This window comes from Podarcis filfolensis, assembly GCF_964270895.1.
Source record: "Podarcis filfolensis genome assembly, chromosome: 13".
Lineage (NCBI taxonomy): Eukaryota > Metazoa > Chordata > Lepidosauria > Squamata > Lacertidae > Podarcis > Podarcis filfolensis.
Genome location: NC_139615.1, coordinates 30,756,571 through 30,780,386, shown reverse-complemented (window position 1 = coordinate 30,780,386; position 23,816 = coordinate 30,756,571). Strand labels below are relative to the sequence as shown.

At 44.6% G+C, this 23,816-nt stretch overlaps 1 protein-coding gene and 1 long non-coding RNA gene across 16 annotated transcripts in view; one reads left to right on the top strand and one right to left on the bottom strand.

Moving 5' to 3' along the window:
• Positions 1 to 1,530: 1,530 nt before the first annotated feature.
• On the bottom strand, positions 1,531 to 21,818 carry LOC310748211. Its single transcript, XR_014541205.1, has 3 exons — positions 21,694 to 21,818; positions 20,894 to 20,961; positions 1,531 to 2,217 (listed from the first exon to the last, which is right to left on the bottom strand). It is a non-coding gene; the product is annotated as an uncharacterized lncRNA (long non-coding RNA).
• The window catches only part of MLLT6 (MLLT6, PHD finger containing), a 94,023-nt gene continuing 72,452 nt past the window's right edge, over positions 2,246 to 23,816 (top strand). For 9 of the 15 annotated variants that reach the window (XR_014540991.1, XM_083582560.1, XM_083582566.1 and 6 more), the window contains exons 1-2: positions 2,246 to 3,165; positions 21,734 to 21,813. Coding sequence is in view for 13 of the 15 variants with exons in the window: in XM_083582560.1 (XP_083438686.1) it covers positions 3,057 to 3,165; positions 21,734 to 21,813 (189 nt within the window). In the remaining 2 variants the exon portion in view is untranslated. The remainder of the gene's footprint in view (positions 3,166 to 21,733; positions 21,814 to 23,816) is intronic. The other 6 variants (XR_014540992.1, XM_083582562.1, XM_083582557.1 and 3 more) reach the window with 1 other exon arrangement.

Below are 23,816 nucleotides of genomic sequence, written 5' to 3'. Positions count from 1 at the left end.
TCGGTATAATTAAGGCTGTGTGCACATTACTGTTTACTTTGGCTCCAGTGTGCTCCCACTGCTGGCTTTTGAATCTGTGTACGCATAACATTACCCACGATGCAGAGCTATCCTGTAGCTTCTTGAGAAAGGCTGCTGTTTGCTGTGTTTTCCCTCAAATGAGCTTCAATAGCTTGTGACCTATAAAGCCGTATCTGGTTTGGGCCCAGGCTACCTGACGCATTGCCCAGGTGCTAAGATTCTCTTGGCCCCATTGACTCCAGAAGCACAATTGGTGGTGACAGGAGAGAATATTTTCTGTGGCTGCTCCCATGTTGTGGAATTGCCTCCCAAGAGAGGTTAGGTAGGCTCCCTCTTTGTTAACCCTCTACTGGAAATCTAAGACCTTCCTTTTCAGACAGGCTTTTGAAAATTAAAGCGCAGACAATACTGATCGCTGGGCTGCGGTCAGAGCAAACTGCATTTGAACTGTTGGTTTCAAATGTGTTCTGCTGCATTCTAATTATTGTTTTTGTTTTTATTACTTTGTACTTTACAAGGTTTTAAGTGTTGTATCCCTTGAATCCCAACTTGGGGGGCAAAGGCGGGATTAGAAATACACTAAAAATTACTAATAATCTAAAAGAAATACTTAAGCCACATTCATTTCGCAGTTAAGCTAAGCGTGTATATTTCAGACAGTGGGGGGGCAGCTCATGTGCAGGTTAATGAATAGGTGCTGGGAGAGTTTTAGGCATGGAGAAAGGAAACAGGTGATGCGCTTCAAGTGAAGACATTCTTTGCCCCTCTCTGGCGCATACAGCAATGTGCAAACATGAGTTGAAATGCAGTAGGTTGGGGGAACGACCCTGCTGTATTTTAAGCTGCTAATCTGTTCATAGCCTAGGTAAGTGGTTCCAGTGTGTCAACCTGTACTTACCGTTCAGACACTATTTGCCATTTATTTTATTTACTGCATTTTTACTTTGCTTTTTGGACAAGTATTGTCTCCAACATGGATCAAGAATAGGGAGGGGGAAAGAGAGAGAGAGAGAGAAAGGCCCTGCCATCAGTCTTATGAACTTAAAAGACAAGAAACACAAAGGCAATGGAGTGGAGGGAAAAGATAGAGGGAGATCAGTTCTTCAAGGCCAGAACAAAGCTATGAGGGCATTCATATCCAGCTCAGGCCACGCTGATCTCTGCTTGCTGGCATTTTTGCTTGAATAGCAAGTTTCTCCCGTTGTTCTTCTGAAAACTACCCTCCTGTCCCTTAAGCCTTGGAGATCTAACTCTTGCTCTCTGAGAACAAGGCCTTGCCCTCTTCTGTCAGCACTTCTGGTATCTGAGGAGCGTGATCAGGTCCTTTTCAAACATAAACCAAAAGTTACAGTGCTGTAAGAAAATTATTAGGTTTTCCATTGTGACCGTTTGGTTGGTTGGACCTAAAGGCGTTACCAAACTTGCTTTGGGGTTTTTCCCTTTTCCTAATGAGTCAGCAAGGCTACCTCCAACTCTGCTTTGAAGAGCGTAAAATAGATTCACGGAATCTCCAGGTGTCCTTTTTATTGTGCTTTCAGGATGAGTTGTGCTCGTGATCCTGCATTCAGTGCTGCTTTAGTGCCTGCAGAAGTTTCAGGTGGAAAATACAGTTGTGTTTCAAATCAGCGCACAACCCACAACCACCTCCTGAAATCCTGTAACTTTTTATACCTCTTAGGGTCTCTCTTGACTGTGTTTTTTCATGGGGTTTTTTTGGGGGGTGGGTGTATTCTGCGACATGTCACTGACATGGTAATAGTGCATTAAGTTTATACTGGGCCGTCCACACAATGTTCCATTTCATTAGCTGTACTGCAACGTGTCTCCAAAATTATTGCATTATTGCCGCCTGGCATTTGCGCTATAGCATAACAAAACCTATAAACCAGAAGAACATTTGCAGTATTAAAAAGTTACAGAATTTCAGTACGGATAGGCACAGCTTGGAAACGACGCATTTGTATGTCCGCCTCTCAATTTTTGCGGGCACAAACAATCCTGAAAGCTGGCTTATGTATAACCGCCCCAATATCAGAATGAGCTTGAATCATCAGTGAACGCACACTAATAAAAGGATGTCTGGAGGACAAGTTTCAGTATATATAGCGATAGGTTTCAAAATCCACACGCTCCTCTTGTTGTTGGGGGGTCCACTTCTCCTCACTGGCCGAAGGGTGGCGCTGGCGGAACCCTTATCTGTCAAAAGAAGGCAACGTTACAGATAATAGGATTTAAGGGGGTGGTGGGAGATATTCCTCCTTTTTTCCCCTTTTGGTCCTTTGCTTGCTTGATCGCTCCATATTGAACGACCAAAAGGAAAAAAAGAAAAGGGGGAAAAAGAAGGGAGGGTGGAAATGTTGCTCGTGCACTTCAGATGCCAGATCCGTTCCCCTGGATGAAGAGAAAGGAAAGGAAGAAAAGGCGGCGGTGGGTGGGGGACCCCGAACACTTCAATAATTGCAAAAGGGAGCTGCTGGCGGGGGTGGGGAGGAAGGAAGCAGAAAAATACCTCCCTCCCAAGTGAGGCAGCTGTTCCTGAACCTAAGATTTTGCAAGCGCGTGGAGCCATGATTGCTGGGTTGTGGGCTGTGTGCCGCCAAGGCGACGTTTTGTGCGTGTGTGCGTGAGTCTAGCGTGTGTGCATGCGTGTGTGTGAGTGAGTGTGTGTGTTTGTGTGTATGACTAGCAACCGCGTCTGCTTCAGCTCAAGCAATGCCGCCGATCTCCCGTTTGCAAATAACAATGTGGCATTTTTGTCCTGCGGGAAGGCTCCGGAGTCCCCTTCTTTTTTTCCCTCCGCCGTCCTAGCAAGATTGTTGTCTCTGAAAGGCGGATCGGAGAGAGAGAGAGAGGGCTGGGGAGGGGAGGTGGGGGGGGCAGAGGAGAGAGAGAAACAAACCCGGAGATTATAAAAGAAGGAAGAAAAGGACGAGGAGTGACTGCGTGTTTGGAAACAACAACATCACCATCACCCCCAACGACAACAAACAGGAGGGTAGTAGGAGGAAACCAGCTCAGAAGAAACTTATGGAAGAATGAAGGAGATGGTGGGTGGCTGCTGCGTTTGTTCCGATGAGCGGGGCTGGGCTGAAAACCCCCTGGTGTACTGTGATGGGCATGGCTGTAACGTGGCGGTGCATCAAGGTAAGACCCCCCCCCAACCAATCCCTCCGTATTGACACCTTTTCCATCCCTCCTTCCCTCCCTACGCCTCTCTTTCCTTCCCTCCCTCCCTCCCCAGCCAAGCCCCACTTTGCATCTTAACTCTTCGGGGCTTTGCCAGGCTAGATGCATATATCTATATAAATCTATGTGCGCGTATATATCTATAGCTCTGGCGATGGAGTCAACAGAGAGAGAGAGATGTGGTGTAATTTCCCCTCCATTCATCTCAAGCCTTTGCAAAGCTTTGAGCAAATAATAACAACGATAATAATAATAATAATAATAATAAAAGAGGTTTAGGCATGGAGTTGCAAAAAAGAAAAGAAAAACGGGTGGGAGGATTTTAAGTGTGCGTCGTTGTTATTCATAGTAAGTAGTGTGATTTCTATTGTTCTGTATAACGGTATTCTTGACAGGGCCTTCTTGGGGAGGGGGATGCAGAAGCGCAACCTTAGGAAGAAAGGGGGGGTGTCGGAGCTGTGTCTGTATCGCTGGGAGGGCAGGTTTCTTTTAATTCTGCTAGTGCCGGGAGGGGGGCAGATCTTAGGCTTCCCCTCCTCTCACTGATGTGTGTGTGTGTGTGTGTTTATCGCTTTGTTTTGTTTTTTTTTATTTATGCGTTTTTAATTGCACCGGCCTATAAAGGGATGTCTGTGTGTGTGAGAGAGAAAGAGGGAGATCTAAAACAGCAGCAGAGACAGAAAGGTTAGACGGGGGTGGGCGGCTTGTTGTGTGCATGTTTGTATTTGTATTATTATATTATTTGACGTAGCTTCAGAAGAATCGTATGGCCGTGACCTCTGACGGTCTCCCTCAGCTTCCTTCCGGATTAGCAGGGGTGCTATTATTAGCCACCCTGCTGTCACTTTTTTTTTTGGTTGTGTATGTGTGTGTGTGTGTAGAAGGGGTGCTCTAGCCTGCAGTTTCAAGGTAAGCTAGGGAAGGGGGAATAATGTATACCAGAGAGAGATGGAGCAGAATTTGGGGGACATCCCTTCTCTGCAAAATAACACATTTGAGCAAGGAAAACAGTGTGTGTGGTTTGTGTGCCTCCGGGCTACTATTCTGTCTCTTAGTAGATCATTAACACTGGAAACAGAAGGGCAAGGAGGAATCACCTCAGCTGCACCCAGCCCCCAGATCTAGGGCTGGTGCTGAGCCTGGCGTTATCTTTTCCAACAGGGCTTTGCTTTCTAAAATAAATGAAAGTAAAAGAACCACCAACCGTTGTGGGAACATCACAAGCTCCCTTATTCTGAGTCAAGCCATTGGTCCATCTAGAAAGTGTTGTCAACATTGTACTGTCAACACTGTATGGGCAGCTAGTCTTTGCCACCTGTACTGGGAAGATGCCAGGAATTGAACCTGGAACCTTCGGATGCTCTACCGCTAAGACACAGCACTTAGGCTTACCCCACAGGTCCCCTGTCTCTGATCCCTAATCCGAGATGCATGAAAGCTGCCTGTGGTTATTCCGTAGTGCGGAGGAAAGGCACTCTGTCCATGCTTACAAGCGCTGTCTTCGCACATTAAAAATTCATGTGTTTGTAGACAGGATTTTGAGCTTTGATGGAAGTTGAGCTTCTTTACCATGACATACTGAGCTTGGTGTGTTTCATGTTTTATCCTGTTCCAATGAGTGGTAGCTAATTCGGAGCAGACCCATTGAAATCAATGAACTTAAGTAACTTAGACACCATATTAATAACACCAGATGTCACCCAGTGTGTTTTGCTTTTATATAAATTTTACATAGCTGGTTTTATTTCTAGTGGCTTTGAATGACAGAAAAGTAGGAAATAATTATGTTTTGTTTATCTATCTATCTATCTATCTATCTAGGTAATTAATTAATATATAATTAATATTTTATTTTTTATTTTTTAATCTTGCCTAAGCATTTAAATTCTATGCGACAATTTAACATGTTTCCAAGCTGAGTCTTGGTTTTGAAGATAGTTTCTGGGACTCCATTTGACATTTAGCCTTAAAATGAAACCCCATTCGTTCGCTAGCTTTGATTCTGCCTCTAGAATCACTTGCCCATTAAAAAAAATTCATGCACATAAGCAAGTGAGGAAAGGCACTTGCAAAAGGGAAACTGGTGAAGGGTTGCAAGAAAAGTTAGCCAAATCAGCAAAGGATTGTAGCTCAGGGATAGAGCCTGCCTTGTAAATAAGCCCACAAAGTTAGTAGCTTGCAACAAAATTCAGTTGGCCGCTAGTAACCTGCATTCCCATGTTGGTTACAGAGGAAGGAAGCCCCCTCCATCAAAGTCTACAAAGGGGGGGGGCTACTAAATCAAACAATCTAACCCCTGCCTTCTGCCATGGTGGCTGACAGAGGAGGGATGGATTGACCCTTTCCTTCTCTGCCAGCCTATGCACTTGCCTTCATGGAATTTCATTCATTCGCCTGGTTTGATTTCCTGATCACCCATGGCTACCAAGCAAATGGTTAAATACAAAGCTGAGTGGACCAAATGCTTTGAGTGGACCAATTCAGTCCCAGGCATCTCTAAGACTGGGATGGATTCCTACCTGAGATGCTGGAGAACAGCTACCAATCAAGGTAGATAGCATTGAGCTTGATGGACCAATGGTCTGATTTGCCATTAGGCAGCTTCCTGTGTTCCTACCTCGAAAGTTGTTGGGAAGGGCACAGCACCTGAGCCCAGTTTCCCCAAAGGCTAGGTACCTTGCCCTTTGTCTTTCTTTTCCTGAGAAATCTGTGACAGCAGCTCTGTCAACAAGGACCCTTTCAGGAAGACTTAACAGTTGATACAACTGTTTGCTAAATCCTAGACATGATGTTGCACCAGACCAAAAAAGCAACTAGGCTGCAATCTGTAAATACGTTCTGTGCATATTCTGGTCTGGTCAAGGGACGGACGCCGATGTAAGCATTATGCTGCTGTGCACAGGGAGTCAGAAATGCATTGTCTTGAATGCATGTCAAGGAAATAAACAACAATCTGACTTTTAGAAGACATTGGAAGGGATGTTTTTATAGGGAAGTTTTTTAATTTTTGATGTTTTATTGTGGTTTATAATTTGTCGGAAGCTGCCCAGAATGGCTGAGGCAACCCAATCAGATGGGCAGCATATTAATTAATTAATTATTATTAATAATAATAATCCCTGTCCATGCCCTCTCCATAGGAAGGGAGTAAGGTGGGGCAGAATCCTACTCACTGACAGGAATACTTTGCTAGGCAATAGGAAATACATTGCCTGGTTTAGGAATAGCCAGTTAATGGTCTGTGGCCCAGTGGCGTAGCGTGGGTTGTCAGCACCCGGGGCAAGTAATTTGCGCCCCCTAACCCTGAGTGAGCCAGGTAGGGGCAGAGAGCTGCGAGTGTGAGCGCGCCCCCCAGATGTTGTGCCTGGTGCAGCCGGCCCCCCTGCACCCCCCACGCTACGCCACTGCTGTGGCCTGCTTTTGGTCTCCAGAACTATTTCATCTAGCCAAATTGTAACCAATGCATGGTTAAAAAATGCCCATAGTTACTCTCATAAGGTAAATAAAAATAGAACTAGATTTTAGGAGGAGGAGGAAGAAAAAGACAATGTATAGTACAATGATTAAACTTTGGGGACTAGAACTCAGAGCTTCACCTGACCATGAAGTTCACAGTTTGGTCACTGAATATGAAGCAAGTTTTACAAAATATTAATAGTTGTTACATTTTTGTTTAATATAAGGCAGGCTTGCTTACTTTGTATGCCCAGAACAAGAAGCTTTTTATTGATGTACAGGCTAATACAGGCTTCCTCAAACTCTGGCCTCCAGATGTTTTTGGCCTACAACTCCCATCATCCCTAGCTAGTAGGACCAGTGGTCAGGGATGATGGGGATTGTAGTCTCAGAACATCTGGAGGGCAGAGTTTGAGGAAGCCTAATACACAACTACTGTACAAAGGAAAATTAATGTAAACACAAGAACAAGCTAAAGGGTGGAGTCTTTGCTCCTCCAACCCATAATAACTGGAGACAATATTTAACTCTATAGTTACCAATTGCTACTACTACTACTATGATATCACAACTTTCAAAAAATCGTCAAGAAATTGCACCAACTGTCTTCCACTAGACATGGACGAAGATATAGCTCATGCGAAAAGCAAGGTGCACCTTTCAGATATCACAATAACTTCTGAACAGCTGTGGAATGGTTTGTTTGCTTTTGCTATGATAAACTCCCCATGATGCTGTTACAGTGAACAATTAAGACAGCACACAATATTCCTTTCTTGGAGCGTTTAGGGGATTTCCTAGTAAGGCTGGAAGATAGATGCTCTGCCTTATGCAAATAGTTTTGGGGGGATTTTGCATGTAGGGGAAGGAACAGGGTTAAGGCACTTCAAAAATTTGCTTCCTCACATCAAAAGGTTCAACTAGCATTTATTTCCCCCCCCCCTTTTTTTTTTGCTTGTCAAGCCTCCGCTCTAATTGTTCATTAGGTCATCTCATTTCGCAGAGTTGGTGAACATCAGGGAAAGGAAAAGCCTGTTTGCAGCGGTGAGAGCGACTTCAGATGTCAAGTGTGTGTTTACCTCTGTGTCCTTGGGCAGCTGCTGGGGCTCCAGCAGGACTCTGGCAGGACCCACCGACAATGCCTGTCCCGGGACGCAACTATTTTTTTCTAGCCTAGCACTCCAAGTCTAGCCACCATATACATTTCCCCTGCTCTGGGGTATCATTGGAGATTAAAATGAAGGCTTAACCCAGCTATCCAGAGCACCAGGTTAAACCACCAGGGCCCACTGACAGAAGAGGGGAGCCCACTAGAGACCACTTTCCCTGGGCTTCCCTTAAACCTGGAGCCAGCCTTCCTATGTGTGACCCCTTTGTGTTTCCTTCCATGTACAAGACTGCACACGATTATTCCTCAGGACCAAAGTAGATCTGATGGGGATTGCCACACTTGTTTATTCATAGGTCTGTCCCATTAAAATTTGAAATGGGGATGGCTTTTTTATATAAATAAAGAGAGGCTTAGATGTGAGACATGTAAACAGCAAATGTAGTTTGTTTGTTTATGTTATCAGTGCTATTAATTGCATTTATATCCCTGAGCTCCCCAAGGAGCTCAGGGTTCCCCCACTTCATCTCCACAACAACCTTGTGAGGTTGGTTAGGCTGTGAGATGGTGGTGATTGGCCGAAGATCACCCAGTGAGCTTTGTGGCTGTGTGTGGACTGGAACTCAGATCTCTCAAGTCTAACACTCTAACCACTACACCACACTAGTTGCTTGTATTATGTCTAGGTTGGGTCTCGGGAGCACCCATAGCTCAGGCCATCTCTTTGGTGTGCTACACTGAGGTACTGTTGGTGAAACAATATAATCCATATATGTAGCACAAATCCCCTCATTTTTTAATAAAGGGTAGCATTATAGATCTTATGAGTTATATAAGACAGCAACCACCACAAATGCTCATACGCAACACTGTTTTTAGTGCAATATAAGTTTGAATCTAGGGGACAATGGGCCTTTGTCCTTCGCTTAGCCTTCCATAATCTCTCTGGACTGCCCCACCTCCCAAATTTTTCATGTTTCTATGTATTTGGTAGCATATGAAATGTTTTCCTAGTACAGTGGTACCTCGGGTTAAGTACTTAATTCGTTCCGGAGGTCCTTTCTTAACCTGAAACTGTACTTAACCTGAAGCACCACTTTAGCTAATGGGGCCTCCCGCTGCCGCCGCGCCGCCGGAGCACAATTTCTGTTCTCATCCTGAAGCAAAGTTCTTAACCCGAGGTACTATTTCTGGGTTAGCAGAGTCTGTAACCTGAAGCGTATGTAACCCGAGGTACCACTGTATTGTGTAAAGTGGTCCGTAGTGTCATGGAAAGCATAGAGGACACAGCAGTCAAGAAGCTAAACAACAACTTTGTTGTGTTTGTGGAAGAAAAACAGAGCAGCTGTCTGAAACACTCCACTCCACCTAGTGACAAAAATGTATAATGATACTATCCACACAGAGACAGGACAAAGATGGGAAAGAAGTCAGGGGCTTGTTAAACCAGAACTGGGGCAGAACTTGAAGGCTATAAGAGACAGTTGCAGCAGCCCAGTGAGGAAGGCCTGGCCTGTGAGGGACTTAATGCCTGGCTAATTTAGCAGCTTCTTCCAGGCCAGGAGGTTGAGCGTGGCAGCCAGAGCACCTGAGAACTAAGGGAGAACAGAAATATGTATGCCTTTGCTCTATAACTCTAGTCTATTTTATGGTGTTTCTAATACAGTGTTAGGTGCCTCAAAGGCTTCAGTTAACAGGCAGGTTATAAATACTCTCAACTACATAAATAATAATGTAAAAGAACAGGTGCCTCTTTTCCAGCAGCGACAGTATAAGGCTCCATGGCCTACTTTGCCAACTCTGTTTGCGCCATCTTCCATGGGCTGGAGGCTGGGATAGGGTAAATTTGCCAGCTACAAGTGGATTTTGGGAATGTGATGCACTGACTGAGGCTGTCCACAAAGTATGTGACCAGACCCTCCAAGTGTCACCTATTTTCCAGGGACAGTCCTGGATTTACAGAAGCCGTCCCAGTTTCTGATTTGATCCCGGAATGTCCTGCTTTTCCTTAGGATGTCCCTATTTATATCAGAAATGTTGGAGGGTATGGAATTTTGTGACCCCCCCCCCCCGAGCCAGAGAAATTAGTAACTATACAACCTTTAGAAGACACCTGAAGGCAGCCCTGTATAGGGAAGCTTTTAATGTTTAATTACTTATTATGTTTTTATATATGCTGGAAGCTGCCCTGAGTGGCTGGGGCAGCCCAGTTAGATGTGTGGGGTATAATATTATATTAAGGACATCACTATTTTCATTGGAGAAATGTTTGAGGGTATGTGTGACAACTAAATGTTAAAGAAAAGAGAACACCACTCTTGTACTTTCCTCTCCCCATAGCATGTCACACATGATATTGTGCATGCCTCTGGCATAATTTTTTATATATTTAGTTTTATCTGGAGCTAAGACTTATTCCATTGAAATTAAAAGGCCCAAGTTAGTCACATTCATTATTTTCCATGGGTCTACTCAGAGCAGGACTAACATTCTTCACAACCTAATAATTTCAGAGTCTTTCAATGTAATCCTATGCACATCTACTTGGAAGAAAATCTTATTTGAGTTTACTGTAACTTTCTCCCAGGTAAGTGTGTATAAAATTCCAGGCTGAAAAACATGATTCTTGGAGAGGGCAGCATGTGAATATTCATTTGTCACATCACCCAAATGTGCATTCCAATAATGAATACGTTTAGCCCGTTTTGATTGACACATTTCATTTCTGATGTAAAAAGTCACAAGAAAGGACTAAAAGTGCATAATAAGAAACACAGCTGCACTTCACAAGCAAGTCAGGCTCTCTCTCTCCCCCCCCCTTTTTATTGTTACATTACCCTCATTCCCTGATAAACTGGTGTTCTGTTTCATGCATAAATTTAAAATTTATTAATCAGGCAGCCCAATACAGGTTGTTGCCAAACAGAAACGTACGAGCATATATACATAAGAATTAAACATAAGAAACAAACACTTGACCTTTACAAAAATTAAACGTAGATCGAAAAGCAGAACCTTAAATACACAAGGGAATCTTCTTGCATAAAAGATAGCAAACAGGTACAGACAGTAAACAGGACATGGGAACAGGAGGCCAAGGGATGTGGAGCTGAGAACAGGCAAAGATTAAGCCAAGTGGAAAGTCATGCGAACACAGGGGGTCATGGGAAAAGCAAGCACATCTGCCTGCTGGCACTAAGAAACTATGTGCCGTGATTATGCTCGATAAGCAAATGCATGGGCTGATGTCAGGTTTCAAACCGTATTCCTTTCCTCATTTGTCACAAGCAAGCAGGAAGGGCGGTAGCTCAGCGGCCGTAGAGCACCAGCTCAGCATGCCTTGGCTCCCAGGTTAAACCCTTGGCCTCTCCAGATCAGGCTGGGAAAAATTCCCATCTTAACTCCAGAGAGTTGCAGCCTGCCAGTGTGGACAATATTGAGCTGGAATGGAGAGAGTATAAGGCCTCACTGAGAGTATGTTCCTCACTGTTGCCATTTTGCTGCCCCTGCCTACCTCTTTTATTTGTGGCATCTTTTATGAAAGCCCCTGATTAAATTGTCAAATTAGACATGTACACATGTCCCTATTTTCTGGGCAAGATTCGTGGTTTCCTGTTATGAGACCGGAAATTCCATGTATCTGGAAATCTTCCTTTCTTCCTTACCCGTATAAACAGCATTTAAGCCATTATGGGCAAATTAGACAATTGGCTTTTTGACAGAAGCCGGCACCAAACCTATTAGTGCTCCCTACAATCTCATATTAGTCCTTTAAAATGGGCAGTCGGCCACATTTGTTGTGTATGACTCAGTTGGAACCGTGCTTGTTTCGTAAGTGCAGGATTTGGGTGCTGTGTGAAGAATCCGGTAGTTTTTTCACCTGAGAAGCCGCTAGTCCTTAGCACTGAGAAAACAGCCTTGATAATCTGGGCATTGCCTGCTAAGATTGCAAAAGCTGGAGCGTGAGGCTGAGCGGGACTTCCAGCAGGGAGAACCTTGATGAGATATTTCCTTTGGATTGTTAAGGAAGGTTGTTTAAGGTCAGAAACCAGCTCCTCCCTCCCCCTCCCCTCAAAATATTTGCCGAAGAAATAAGTGCTTTGTCTACAATGAATGGGTGGGCATGACTTGTTAGCTGATAAAAGAATTTTTGGCTTATTAATCATCTGCCTTTTAGCCAGTGAATGGAGGAAAGATATTTCAATACATTTGTATTTTGCCAAGCACTCAGTATAGGTGTCTTGTTAAGTTTCTGACATACTGATTGAAGTGTAAGGTAACTTACAATTAAGTCTACAAAAGCTAATATTCATTGTTAGAAAAGCTTTCTTTAGTACGTCCTTTTTCCTCTTCCTATTATAGAAAACATGCCATAACCAATAAGAGTCTGTAGGTGAAAAAAAAATGGCCCCTATAGATTAATCAGGTAAAGCTTTAGTTGATAAATCTGCTAATGAAACCGATGGATCGGGCTTTCAGGGCTAACATATTTCTCATATGCTCCACATATGTGATGTCATGGTTAGAGTGTTGGACAAGGACCAGGGAGACCCAGGTACCAATTATTTGGTAATAATAAGATAAGCACTGCTGGATTCGGCCAAAGCCCATCTAGTCCAACATTCTGTTCTTACAGTGGACAACCAGATGTTTATCCTTGTAGGGAAGCTATAAGCCATTGATGGCCTTCTCCTCTATGAATTTGTCTAATCTTCTTTCGAAACCTTCCATGTTGGTGGCCATCATGACTTCTGGAGGGAGCGAACTCCATAGTTTAACTGTGTGTTGTGTGATGAAGTTCTTTATTTTGTCTGTCCTAAATTTTCATTGGATGTGCCCCCCGGAGAGGGAGAAATTTATCGCTATCCACTTTTCCAAACCACGCATGTTGAAGTTCAGTCTAGGTGACCCCAGGCACATCGCTTAGGAGGAGAAACTGGGAAGGCTCTTGGAAGGATGGATGGGATATGTTTGCGCATAGGCAAGTCTCGTTGTTTTCAGTGAACTTACTCCAGGTATTTGTGTCCAAGGTTGCAGCCTAAATATCCCCATTTATCAGGGCCAGACGCAGCTTTCTGGTTTTTGTTCCAGATAAATTGCAGCCCCATGCTTTGCCTTTTGGGATGCCTTGTTGCAATGTTGTTCACATGAGATGCCAGACTCTGAGACATCGTCCATCAATGCTCAGCTATCGCCCTGGGGTTTTGACAGCTTAAATGTCTGGGAGTAGTATAGCAACAGTGCTGTATACATCTTGCCCTTAGTACACAGTCATGTTAATGAATATGCATGAACATTTAAAGGCGGGAGCTGCCAGGCTTCAAACTTGAAGGGTATATTTTATTTCTCAGTCCTGAGGCTTACCAACCAGAATCAGGCAGAAAATAGAGATTCGGGGTAGACAGAATGACATACCATTAGAAGTAAGAGGCAGCGTACCCAAAGCACCTGTTCAGTCCAGGAGGGGTTTTTTAAAGTACCAGGACTGAGCTTTTACACATAAATCCGCTCCTAGCTTTCTGCTAACCTTTCTTCATTTCAGTAGCCTAATTTAGATTTTTTAAAAAGCATTGTTGTTGCTGCTGCTGTATTGTTAAATAATTAGACCCAGAAATCCTTGCTGACCCTATTGCAAATCATGTAGGGATCTCCCAGTAGACCTGAATTTGCCCTCTGCCCATTCCTGCATCCATCCATCCAGGTAGATAGATTTCATCCTCACCTTTCCTCCAATGAGCTCAAGGCGATGCACACGGTTCTTTCCACCCTGTTTTATCCTCGCAACAACCCTGTGAGGCAGGTCAGGCTGAGAGATGATGACTGGCCCAAGGTCACCCAGTGAGCTTCATGACTGAGTAAGGGATTTGAGCACAAGTCTCTCAAGTCCTGGTCCAACATTCTAACCCGGGGCAGGCAACCTGTGGCCCTGCAAATGTTGCTGAACTACATTTCCCATCACCCCTGACCATTCGCTATGCTGCCTGCGGCTGAGGAGATCAACGAGCAAAGGGAGCACATGTTCCTTTTTTCCTGTTCTAGTATTTCTTTAAAGGAACATATATCCCTCCTCTTAAAACCAGCACAGGACAGGCTGTGGCAGAATAAACGGAAACAGCAGACTGGCCTTCAGCGATTTGTAATGATGGTGGTGGCAGAACCTTGAGCAGTGATCCTTGTTATGAGCAAGGGGAATTACAAGTATGTCCCTGTTTCCATTTGTGAAACATGGGAGGGTATGATGAGTTGCAGACAGGATTGTTGTCACTTAACCGAAGTCAGAGCTGGAGTGTCCAGGAATACTGAACTACCTACGGGCACTGTTTTGAGTTGGTGAAAAGAGAAGCTTATTGTCAGGTCTGTCACAGAGCAGGGGCAAGCGGTTGGTCCTCAGTTGCATTATTCAGGGCAAGACAGTCCTCTGCATTGCTACTCCATCACACTACCTCCTCTCCAATACATTTACAGTGGTACCTTGGGGCTCAAACCTAATCTGTTCCAGAAGTCCGTTCCAAAACCAAAGCGTTCCAAAACCAAGGCGCGCTTTCCCATAGAAAGTAATGCAAAATGGATTAATCTGTTCCAGACTTTTAAAAACAACCCCTAAAACAGCAATTTAACATGAATTTCACTATCTAATGAGACCATCGATCCATAAAATGAAAGCAATAAACGATGTACTGCAGTCACACAATCAATCAAGCAGTAGCTGTAATGGGTTCTTCCACACAGTCACAAAAACAAAACAAAAAAGAGTCGCAAAAACAAAAACGCAAAATAAATAGCAAAAACAGACAGAACTCAGTGTGGCACTCAAATCGGAAGCGTAGCAATCAAAACGGAGGGCGCTCGGTTTCCAAAAAATGTTTGCAAACCGGAACACCTACTTCCGGTTTGCAGTGTTTGGGTTCCAAGTTGTTTGAGTACCAAGGCATTTGAGAACCAAGGCACCACTGTATTGTTTTCATTTATTGCGCTCTTCAAACTCGTATGCTTGGGCTACAATCCTAGGCATACGTACCAGGGTGTAAGTCCCACTGAACACAGTGGATCTTACTTTATTTTTTATTTTATTTAATATATTTACTGTATTGGCCCGAATATAAGACGCACCCGAATATAAGCCACACCTTTAAAATGTAGTGGGGAAAGGAAAAAAATCTTCTGGGCTGCTTTGTCGGGGGGGGGGGGAGGCTACGACACTTTGCCAGCGGCCTTCCCCCCTTTCCCCTTCTCTCAGCCGGCATAGGGGAGGCTTGGGAGCCACAGTTGGGATGGGCGCTATTGTACCGCACCCCCAACAGCCCTCGTGGTGGCATCCTGGGCTGGAGGGGGGCGCTCTCCATTCTGGCCTTGGAAGACAAGGCAGGGCTACGGACCTAGGACAGCTGTTTCAGCAGTGATATTGTAGGGTTGTGAATATAAGCCACACTTTAACTTTTCACGGTCAGAATTTGGAGGGAAAGTGTGGCTTATATTCGGGCCAGTACAGTACATACTACTTTATTCTTTGCATTTCAGCAGTGTACATAAAAAAAATATCCACAGAACATGGAGCAATAACAGAATTAAAATGTATCATAAAACCCAAGCATCACCTTAAAATGCTTGATGAAAGTCTTAGCGATGCACCTAAAGTTCAGCAAGGAGGGTGTCTGTCTAAGTTCAAGGTGGGAAGGAGTTCCACAAGCTTGGGCCCACTACACTCAATGCATACAGACATAGGAGTGTGCTGTAAAGTTCATCCATAAAGGTAAAGGGACCCCTGACCATTAGGTCCAGTCGTGGCCGACTCTGGGGTTGCGGCACTCATCTCGCTTTATTGGCTGAGGGAGCCGGCGTACATGTGGCCAGCATGACTAAGCCACTTCTGGCGAACCAGAGCAGCGAACGGAAACAGCGTTTACCTTCCCGCTGGAGTGGTACCTATTTATCTACTTGCACTTTGATGTGCTTTTGAACTGCTAGGTTGGCAGGAGCTGGGACCGAACAACGGGAGCTCATCCCGTCGCGGGGATTCGAACCGGCGACCTTCTGATTGGCAAGTCCTAGGCTCTGTGGTTTAACCCACAATGCCACCCGCGTCCCACTAAAAAAAAAGTTTATACTAAAAAAGTTTATCCATAGATAGTCTTTAATTTCTGCAGTGGTATAGCACCATGATTTGCAACACTGCACTGATGCATTTGATCCTATGAGCTTTCTAAAAGAAATAAAACAACTCTGCAGAGCACGTTGTAAGAACATTTATAAGTGGGTCCTTCTGTATTCATTTTAATGTACTGCCAGTTTGAAGCTGTCTCTTGATGCTGAGTGCTTATGCTGCCTATCTCTTAAATGGGACAAAAATGGATCCACTTCGCTGCTCCCAGATTAACAGGCGAGCAGGATATCACACAGATGTCCACCAGGTTGAAAAAGAGTTCTCTGTGGTTCAGAAGACCACCTAACAAACCTATTACTTTGTTTGGAAAACTGGAGGGGAAAGCTAAGGTGTTCAATTAATTTGAACTTTAGGAACACGGTTAAGCATGCTTCATAGGACTGAAGCATTTGTGGGAAAGGAAGGAGAAAGAGAGGGCCTGGGCTTTAGAAACATCAGCGCCATGGATCTTAAAGGAAATTCTGCCTGAGTGAGAAGCCAGCTTCTTAAGTTCTCTGGCACAAGTTCTGTGTATGTAGATGAATAATGAGATGCTCAGTTCTCTGCCCTAGTAACCAAAAAGGTACAGTCGCTGGAGGATTGCTTCCATGTAGCATTCTTAGTTTCAGTAAACAGAGAGGGAGGTGGCAAAAGATAGGAAGTCTGTCAGTTCCAGAATCTAATTATGCCAGTCTTCAGTTCTCCACATTGCCGCATCAATTTAGGAATAATTTTTAAAAGTCCTCATGAACATTCATCAGCATTTTGGTGCAAATTTCTCACCATATACACATTTTTGTATGCCATTTTGCTGAAGCTACACATTTTTGCAAAGCAGTTTCCCCCAGATATAATGCATTCTTGTATGCTTGCTTTCACTATTATATGCATTTTTATGCATACTTTACCCCAGTTTTTGTACACATTACATGGCTGGAGACCTGTACTACAAAAATGGGAGAAGTGTGACTTTCGAAGGTTTGCTGCATTTCAGTTTGTATACTGTTTTAGAAAGAGCAAATTAGGTAGGTTTGCCTTTAAATGTGAATCAAATCAAGTTTCCTCACCCCCCCCCCCCATTCATAGTGGTGGCACTTGCAAAACGTTATTTGACTTATTTGGCTTTATTTCAACATGTTGCTAAGGCGCATCCTGTGCAATCATTCTGCATTGTCAGAAATTGCGTTCTAATCTCTGCAGCCATGGTGTGAGTCAAGCAAATGTGCTTATATTGAGTGAATTTGGCTACAGTATTTTGCTTTGCTTCAGGAAAGGGCCAAAGTACTCAGCAGGACATTGAGCCCTTCATCGTGACTGCTGGGAATACTCGCTTAATTTAAGCCAGAGCGCAATTTAGGGAGGGCAGCCAGGGACAGACCCACAAACACACTCTCTCACATGTTTCAGATCACGTGGACCAATATCTCTTGGCCAGCTTTGCTGGTTCTGCACTCTGAATGACTATTCATATAAACAGCGAAGTGTACTTGTGCTCTAAGTATGCATGCCAATTACCAAAGTCACAAACCCTTCTTCTGAAAAAGAAATGAAAGAGCAAATCTCTGGCAGCAGTGCTATAATTATTATGGGGAATAAAAAGAGTCACCGCATCACATGTTCTTAAAATAAACAGCCTTTTTTTGTGGTAACTTACAGTGCAATTCTGTAAGCGTCTGTTCATAAGTAAGCCCATCTGAATCCATTTGGACTGACTCCCATGCAAAGTATGTATAGGATTGCACCCTTAGTCTTAAATATATCCAAAAGAGGAGCTTTCAAGCTTGTGGACAAATTCTCTTTCTCTGCCTCCCTCTCTCTCCTACTAATACTTACATGAAATAGTTCTCCTGAATGTCAGTGCTAATCTCTGGGTGACTTGAAGCTGTACTCAAATAGAAAAGACCGACTGGGCATGCACAGAGTGTTTTCTTCTCCCTGTTGTGTAACTGCAGCTGGTGCCATTCAGTATTTATCCAGTCACCTGAAGATTAGCTTTCAGAACAGAAACCAAGATGCCCAGACTGCCCTGAACATCTCTCATGTTACATAAAGCTGTAAATTCCACAAAGACCTTTTGTTTTTGATAAGCAAAGTTTTAAAATAGCAATGCAAATATATAGATAGATGATAGATGATAGATAGACAGATAGATATTCATTTGCAATGTTGATGTATTTTTATCAATTGCATTTTCCCTCATTTATAAGTTCGTATGCTTTCTTTCCTGCCCCTCTCCTTTGTTCTTTTCCTTGCCTTCGTAACATATTCCTTTCATCTCTTCCTTGAAACAGGAAGGAATATAAACAGGAAGGGATTTTAATACAATTTCTCAGCGGCGCTGGATTATTCTTGCCTCTCCTGCTAAAGTGGGACCGAAGACCGTTTCATCTGCCAGAGCTCTTATATATAGCTCTCTGTTTTCCATACTTGTCTGGACTCCTGGGCTCTTTTTGGGGAGTTGCCCTTTCCCTCCTGATTTCAATACGTCATCTTATTTATTTATTTTTAAAACCCACAACAACCTTCTTTTGGCTCAAGTTAAGTTTTGAGCCATAGATAGAGGCATGGAAGAAACCTGTACATTTACATCTGGCCTGGGTTGTTGTAGGCTGCTGTCCAACAACACCAGGTCTGCCAAAGTGTTGCAAATCACAAGGAGAGAGTGATTTATGCTCTAGCCCCCAGCCCCCTTTCCTCACTGCTTTGTTTGCTGAATTACACCAAAAAAATCCATCTAGATAGACCTGCATTCTGTGACCAACTTTTGGGAAGCTCACAGGTATGGAGCACAGCTCCAAGTTTCTCCCCTTCGTGTTTTGTTTCCAGCGTCTAGTATTCAGAGTTTATAGATTTCATTTTAAACCCTTCCTGCTGCTCAAACTCAAGATACTGTTCCCACCACAGGATTCTGTGTAGCAGTTCCAAAGAACACAATAAAACAGTCCTCATAACCTCTAGCTCTAGGGTGGGGAAACTTACTCAGCCTGGGGGCCACATTCCACCATAGGCAGCCTTACGAGGGCCAATGGTGGGCGGAGCAATAATAATAATAATAATAATAATAATAATAATAATAATAATAATTTATTATTTATACCCCACCCATCTGGCTGAGTTTCCCCAGCCACTCTGGGTGGCTCCCAATCAAGTGTTAAAAACAGTACAGCATTAAATATTAAAAACTTCCCTGAACAGGGCTGCCTTCAGATGTCTTTTAAGATAGGATAGCTGCTTATTTCCTTCACATCTGAAGGGAGGGTGTTCCACAGGGTGGGCGCCACTGCCAAGAAGGCCCTCTGTCTGGTTCCCTGTAACCTCACTTCTCGCAATGAGGGAACCGCCAGAAGACCCTCAGCGCTGGATTTCAGTGTCCAGGCTGAACGATGGGGGTGGAGACGCTCCTTCAGGTATACAGGGCTATAACACATACCTTTGCACAGCAGGCTGCATTACACACACACACACCTCCCCACCCTCCATCCTGCAGAGCAAGAAGCAGTGAGAAGAGGTGGAGGGTGGTGGTGGTGGGAGCCTTCTTCGTGTTGGTGCCCTGCCTGTGGAATTCCCTCCCCAGGAAGGCTTGCTTGGCGCCAACAGCGTTGTACTTTCAGAATGAGACCAGGGTGTTCCTTTATTCTCCTGGCATTTTGACTTTTTGGGGGTGGGTGGGTGAGAGGGGTGAGCTGCTGCTGCAGCAGCTTTGTGTGTTTTCATTTGGATTGTATTTTCTGTATTCCGCTTTTAGTTTTGTAAGATCTCATGGCAAACTGCCTTGAAAGCGTGCCTGAATGCTCATGTTTATAGAGAGTTTGCAACCCATGTTTATTGGTAGGAATGATGTCTTTGGCTTGTCTGCTTCAGGAACCACAACGCCTTACAGTTCAATCCTAGGCATGTCTATGCAGTAGGAATTACACACAAACTTCCAGGTACATGTGTGTAGCAGCCTTCCCCAACCTGGTGCCCTCCAGATGTTTTGGGCTACAGGTGATTCCCAACTACCTCTCTATTGAGCACACATCCTGATTTTTCTACAGGGAGATTAGATGACATTGACTATTTATTGAGCATTCATTTCGATGTGTTTGCGGGAAGGTTGGAGCAAGCGTTACTCCACACTTTCCAACGCATTTCCACTGTCAGTCGAAAACTCTGCTCTCTTGGGGAAGCAGGTTTGTTATGTGATATTTCGCAAGCAACTCTGATTTATAGAATTTTAGGGTTGAAAGGGACCGCAAAGGATCCTCTGGTCCAGCCCCCTGCAATGCAGGAATCTGCACAATCTGAATTTGCTGGCCTGTTATTGAATCCTGCATGAAAGCAGTAATAATCTGGAAGCACCCTACAAATGTGGCCCGTGGTCAGGGATGATCGGTGTTGTAGGACCCAGCTCTGCTTGGTCCCAAGTCTCGAGGCAGTGTAACACATTCATTGTGCCACCCTACGCCTGCCTCCTCAGAAGTAAGCCTTGCCAAAATCAGGAAAGGGTGCACAGAATTGGAGACTGAAGTATTCTTCCACATTTCTAAGCAAATCCTTGGCACCTCCCATTTAGCCGCACCTGGAGATGCCATTGCTTGAACAAATGATCTACCCCTAAGCTACCGCCCTCCCTGCCTGGTCAAGGGTCATCATGTTTCCAGGTAGGGCTTCAAGGAGATAACTAGCAAATTCCTTCCTAACCAAAAAATACTTCTAAAACAGGGTTTCCCAAACTTGGGTCTCCAGTTGTTTTGGGACTACAGTTCCCATCATCCCTGACCACTGACCTTGCTATCTAGGGATGATGGGAGTTGTAGTCCAGAAAACTTGGAGCGACCCAAGTTTGGGAAACTGTGTTCTAAAACCCGTTGTCAAAATTGTTTCTCAACGGTTAAGTTCAGTAAATTAAAGCTGAGTGGGAGCAGCTGCTTTTAAGTTCGGATACTTTTATCCATGAGCACCTTCTTCAAATGAATACTTTTCCTTAAGTTACCTCTTACCTTTTTAAGCACTGTGCCAGGTTCAAAGAGTTTCCCCCCACAGGATCACTTAACTGACAGAAACGTCCCTAAAAGAAGCAGATTTTATTCTTCAGATGGAAGGTGTTAAAACTTAGGCAGGCAAATCGGTGCTCCCAATGGGGCAGTGTACTGCTAACCCTGCCTTGCTACAGCTATAGAGCTCAAATCTAAAGTCTGGTTGTAGGACCTTAGAGCTGAGCTGCCTTTTTAAGATGAAGGTTGTCAACAAACCGAGGACTCGCTGAGGGGTAGAATTTATATGGTTCTTTTTTGAGGGGAAGGGGACACTGCTTTGAACTAGCAAGCTCAGGTCTGCTCTCAATTTGCCGTAATTGACAATAACTTTTTGGAAACACTACTCATAACAAAGGAAAAGGCAGGCAACTACGTACTTTGTGGAGCTTAGCTTTGCAGAGTGCTCCTTCCAAAACAGGGAGAGTTGGCAGATTTGCAGCCTGGTAGGCCTGCACAACTTATGAACCCACCAAGCTGAATGGAGCCACTAGCTCAAGTTGTGGCCTGCCAACTGCTTGAAAGCCTCCTGTTTTGTGGTGTGGGCAGGCCACAAAAAACCAGAAGTTTTATTGAGCTGTCTTCTGTGACTGGCTGGATGTGTTTGGCTCAGTGCATCACAAGTTGTGCAGGCATACAGCATGAGATTTGAGAAGTCCAGCCGAGCCTCTTAAGAGACTGAATAAGGGGGGGAGGGTTGTGTTGGAGGGGACCAGCCCAGATTTGCAGCTGGAATAGGAGCTTCTAAACATACACACAGTACATACCCGCACATTTCACTCTTTGTATTTTCCTCTTCCCTCACAGCGTGCTATGGAATTGTTCAGGTTCCCACTGGACCGTGGTTTTGTCGAAAATGTGAATCCCAAGAAAGAGCCGCCAGGGTGGTGAGTATGTCAGGAGAATTGCCCTGTGCTGGGTCAGGCCCAAGTTCCATTTAACCCAGCATCCTGTTACCGACAGTGATCAGCCAGGTGTGTCTGTGAAGCTCACAGAAACAGAACATAAAGGCAGCAGCCTGCTTAGGTTGTCATCTGGAATGTTGAGGTAGATTGCCTCTGAAGGTGGAGGTTGAGGCCAGTGAGCACTAGGCAACTAAATGGTTAGCACTGGTGCCTACATAATTTGCCAGTTTCTTCACACCTATGCAGACCTGGTTCTAGGGTCACTATCTGAGGTGGGCACAGAAGTAGCACTCCCTGTCTGTATTTATTTATTTTTTACCTCATGTGACTCCCTTTATTGCAGGAGCACCTATATTTCACTCTCTAGCTCTATACATTGAGTGGCTATTATTCTAAAAAACAACAACAACAATGACTTTGTATGTGCTAGGGGGTGTTTAAAATTTCAGCGGTGCCCTGTGTGAGACCAAAATTCAGGGCCCCTCCCACCTCTCACCTTCCATTCTGCTTATTTCACTACATCATAGCTGTGTTTTTAAAAGGGGACAAATAGTCTTTCCTTTTTTTCCTTTGGTCATTTAATTTTGCACATCCCCAATAATGTCCCTCCCACCCTTAGAGTTGCCAACTTTTTCCATTGGCTTTTGCTCTTGTGGCTTTGATCTGCATACATGAGTAGATAGCATGTAAATGCATCTCTCCATGCTGTGAAAAGCTTCAATTTCCCCAAATGAAATGAATATTAAAGGCACAGGAGTAGCACAGGATATTTTTAAAATCGGGTGGCAGCTGTATTCACTGTCATAGGAGGCTGAGCAGACCTAGCAGAGACTGGTTCATTAGGGCCAATGGGGGAGGGGCTGCCCCACCAGCTTCATTCTCTCCTCAGCCTGCCCCCTGCTTGCCTGCCTTACAACCAGCCCCCCCTGGGGGGTGGCACTACCTGTCAGCTTAATTCTCCTTAATCTTAGTGTTGTCCTCTTAGGGAGGAGAGCTGGGAAGATGGTGGCTTTACCTGACCAGAGCGCTGGATCCATCTGCTGTTTAGGGTCCCTACACACTACCCCAGGCATAGGCAAACTCCGGCCATCCAGATGTTTGGGACTACAACTCCCATCACCCCTGACCACTGGTCCTGTTAGCTAGGGATGATGGGGATTGTAGTCCCAAACATCTGGAGGGCCGGGGGTTGCCTATGCCTGCTCTACCCCATCAGTTTTGGTGGGCAGCCACTGCTGCCTAAGCCATTGACCACGCTAGCAGGGGATGATGGGAGTTTTAGTCTATTCCAGGCATCCCCAAACTCGGCCCTCCAGATGTTTTTGGCCTACAACTCCCATCATCCATAGCTAAGAGGACCAATGGTCAGGGGTGATGGGAATTGTAGTCCCAAAACATATGGAGGGCTGAGTTTGGGGATGCCTGGTCTATTCACACCTGGGGACCTAAGGTTGAAGGACACTGGGGTCAGAAGACATCAAAGTCAGGAAGCTAGATAAGAACTTTATTGTCTCCCTTAAAGAAAAACAGAACAGCCCACAAGGGCAACCAACCCAGTTACAAATCAAGGTTATTTGGGTTCCAGTTCTCCAAATCCTTATAACACCAAGAAGGGATAGTTTAGTCGATAGAGCAGGAGGCTCTTAATCTCAGGGTTGTGGCTTCGTGCCCCAAACTGGGCAAAAGATCCCTGCATTGCAAGGAGGTTGGAGTAGATGACCCTCGTGGTCCCTTCCAACTCTATGATTCTTTGATAAGAAACACCTGACTCCACCTGGCTACAACTAAGTCCAGTTCCACCTAGTGACTAAACTATATAACGACACTGTCTGTGCACCCTGAAATGGCAACCTCAGCAGCCACCTTGAAGTTTGATGCCCTCTGCCAGGAATTTGAGACGCTGTTTCCCCCCAAGCCTGTCAGAAAGGCTCCCAATGGGAAAACCCCCTGAATGGGAGCAAATGTCAGTTGGGTTTTCTCCAGGT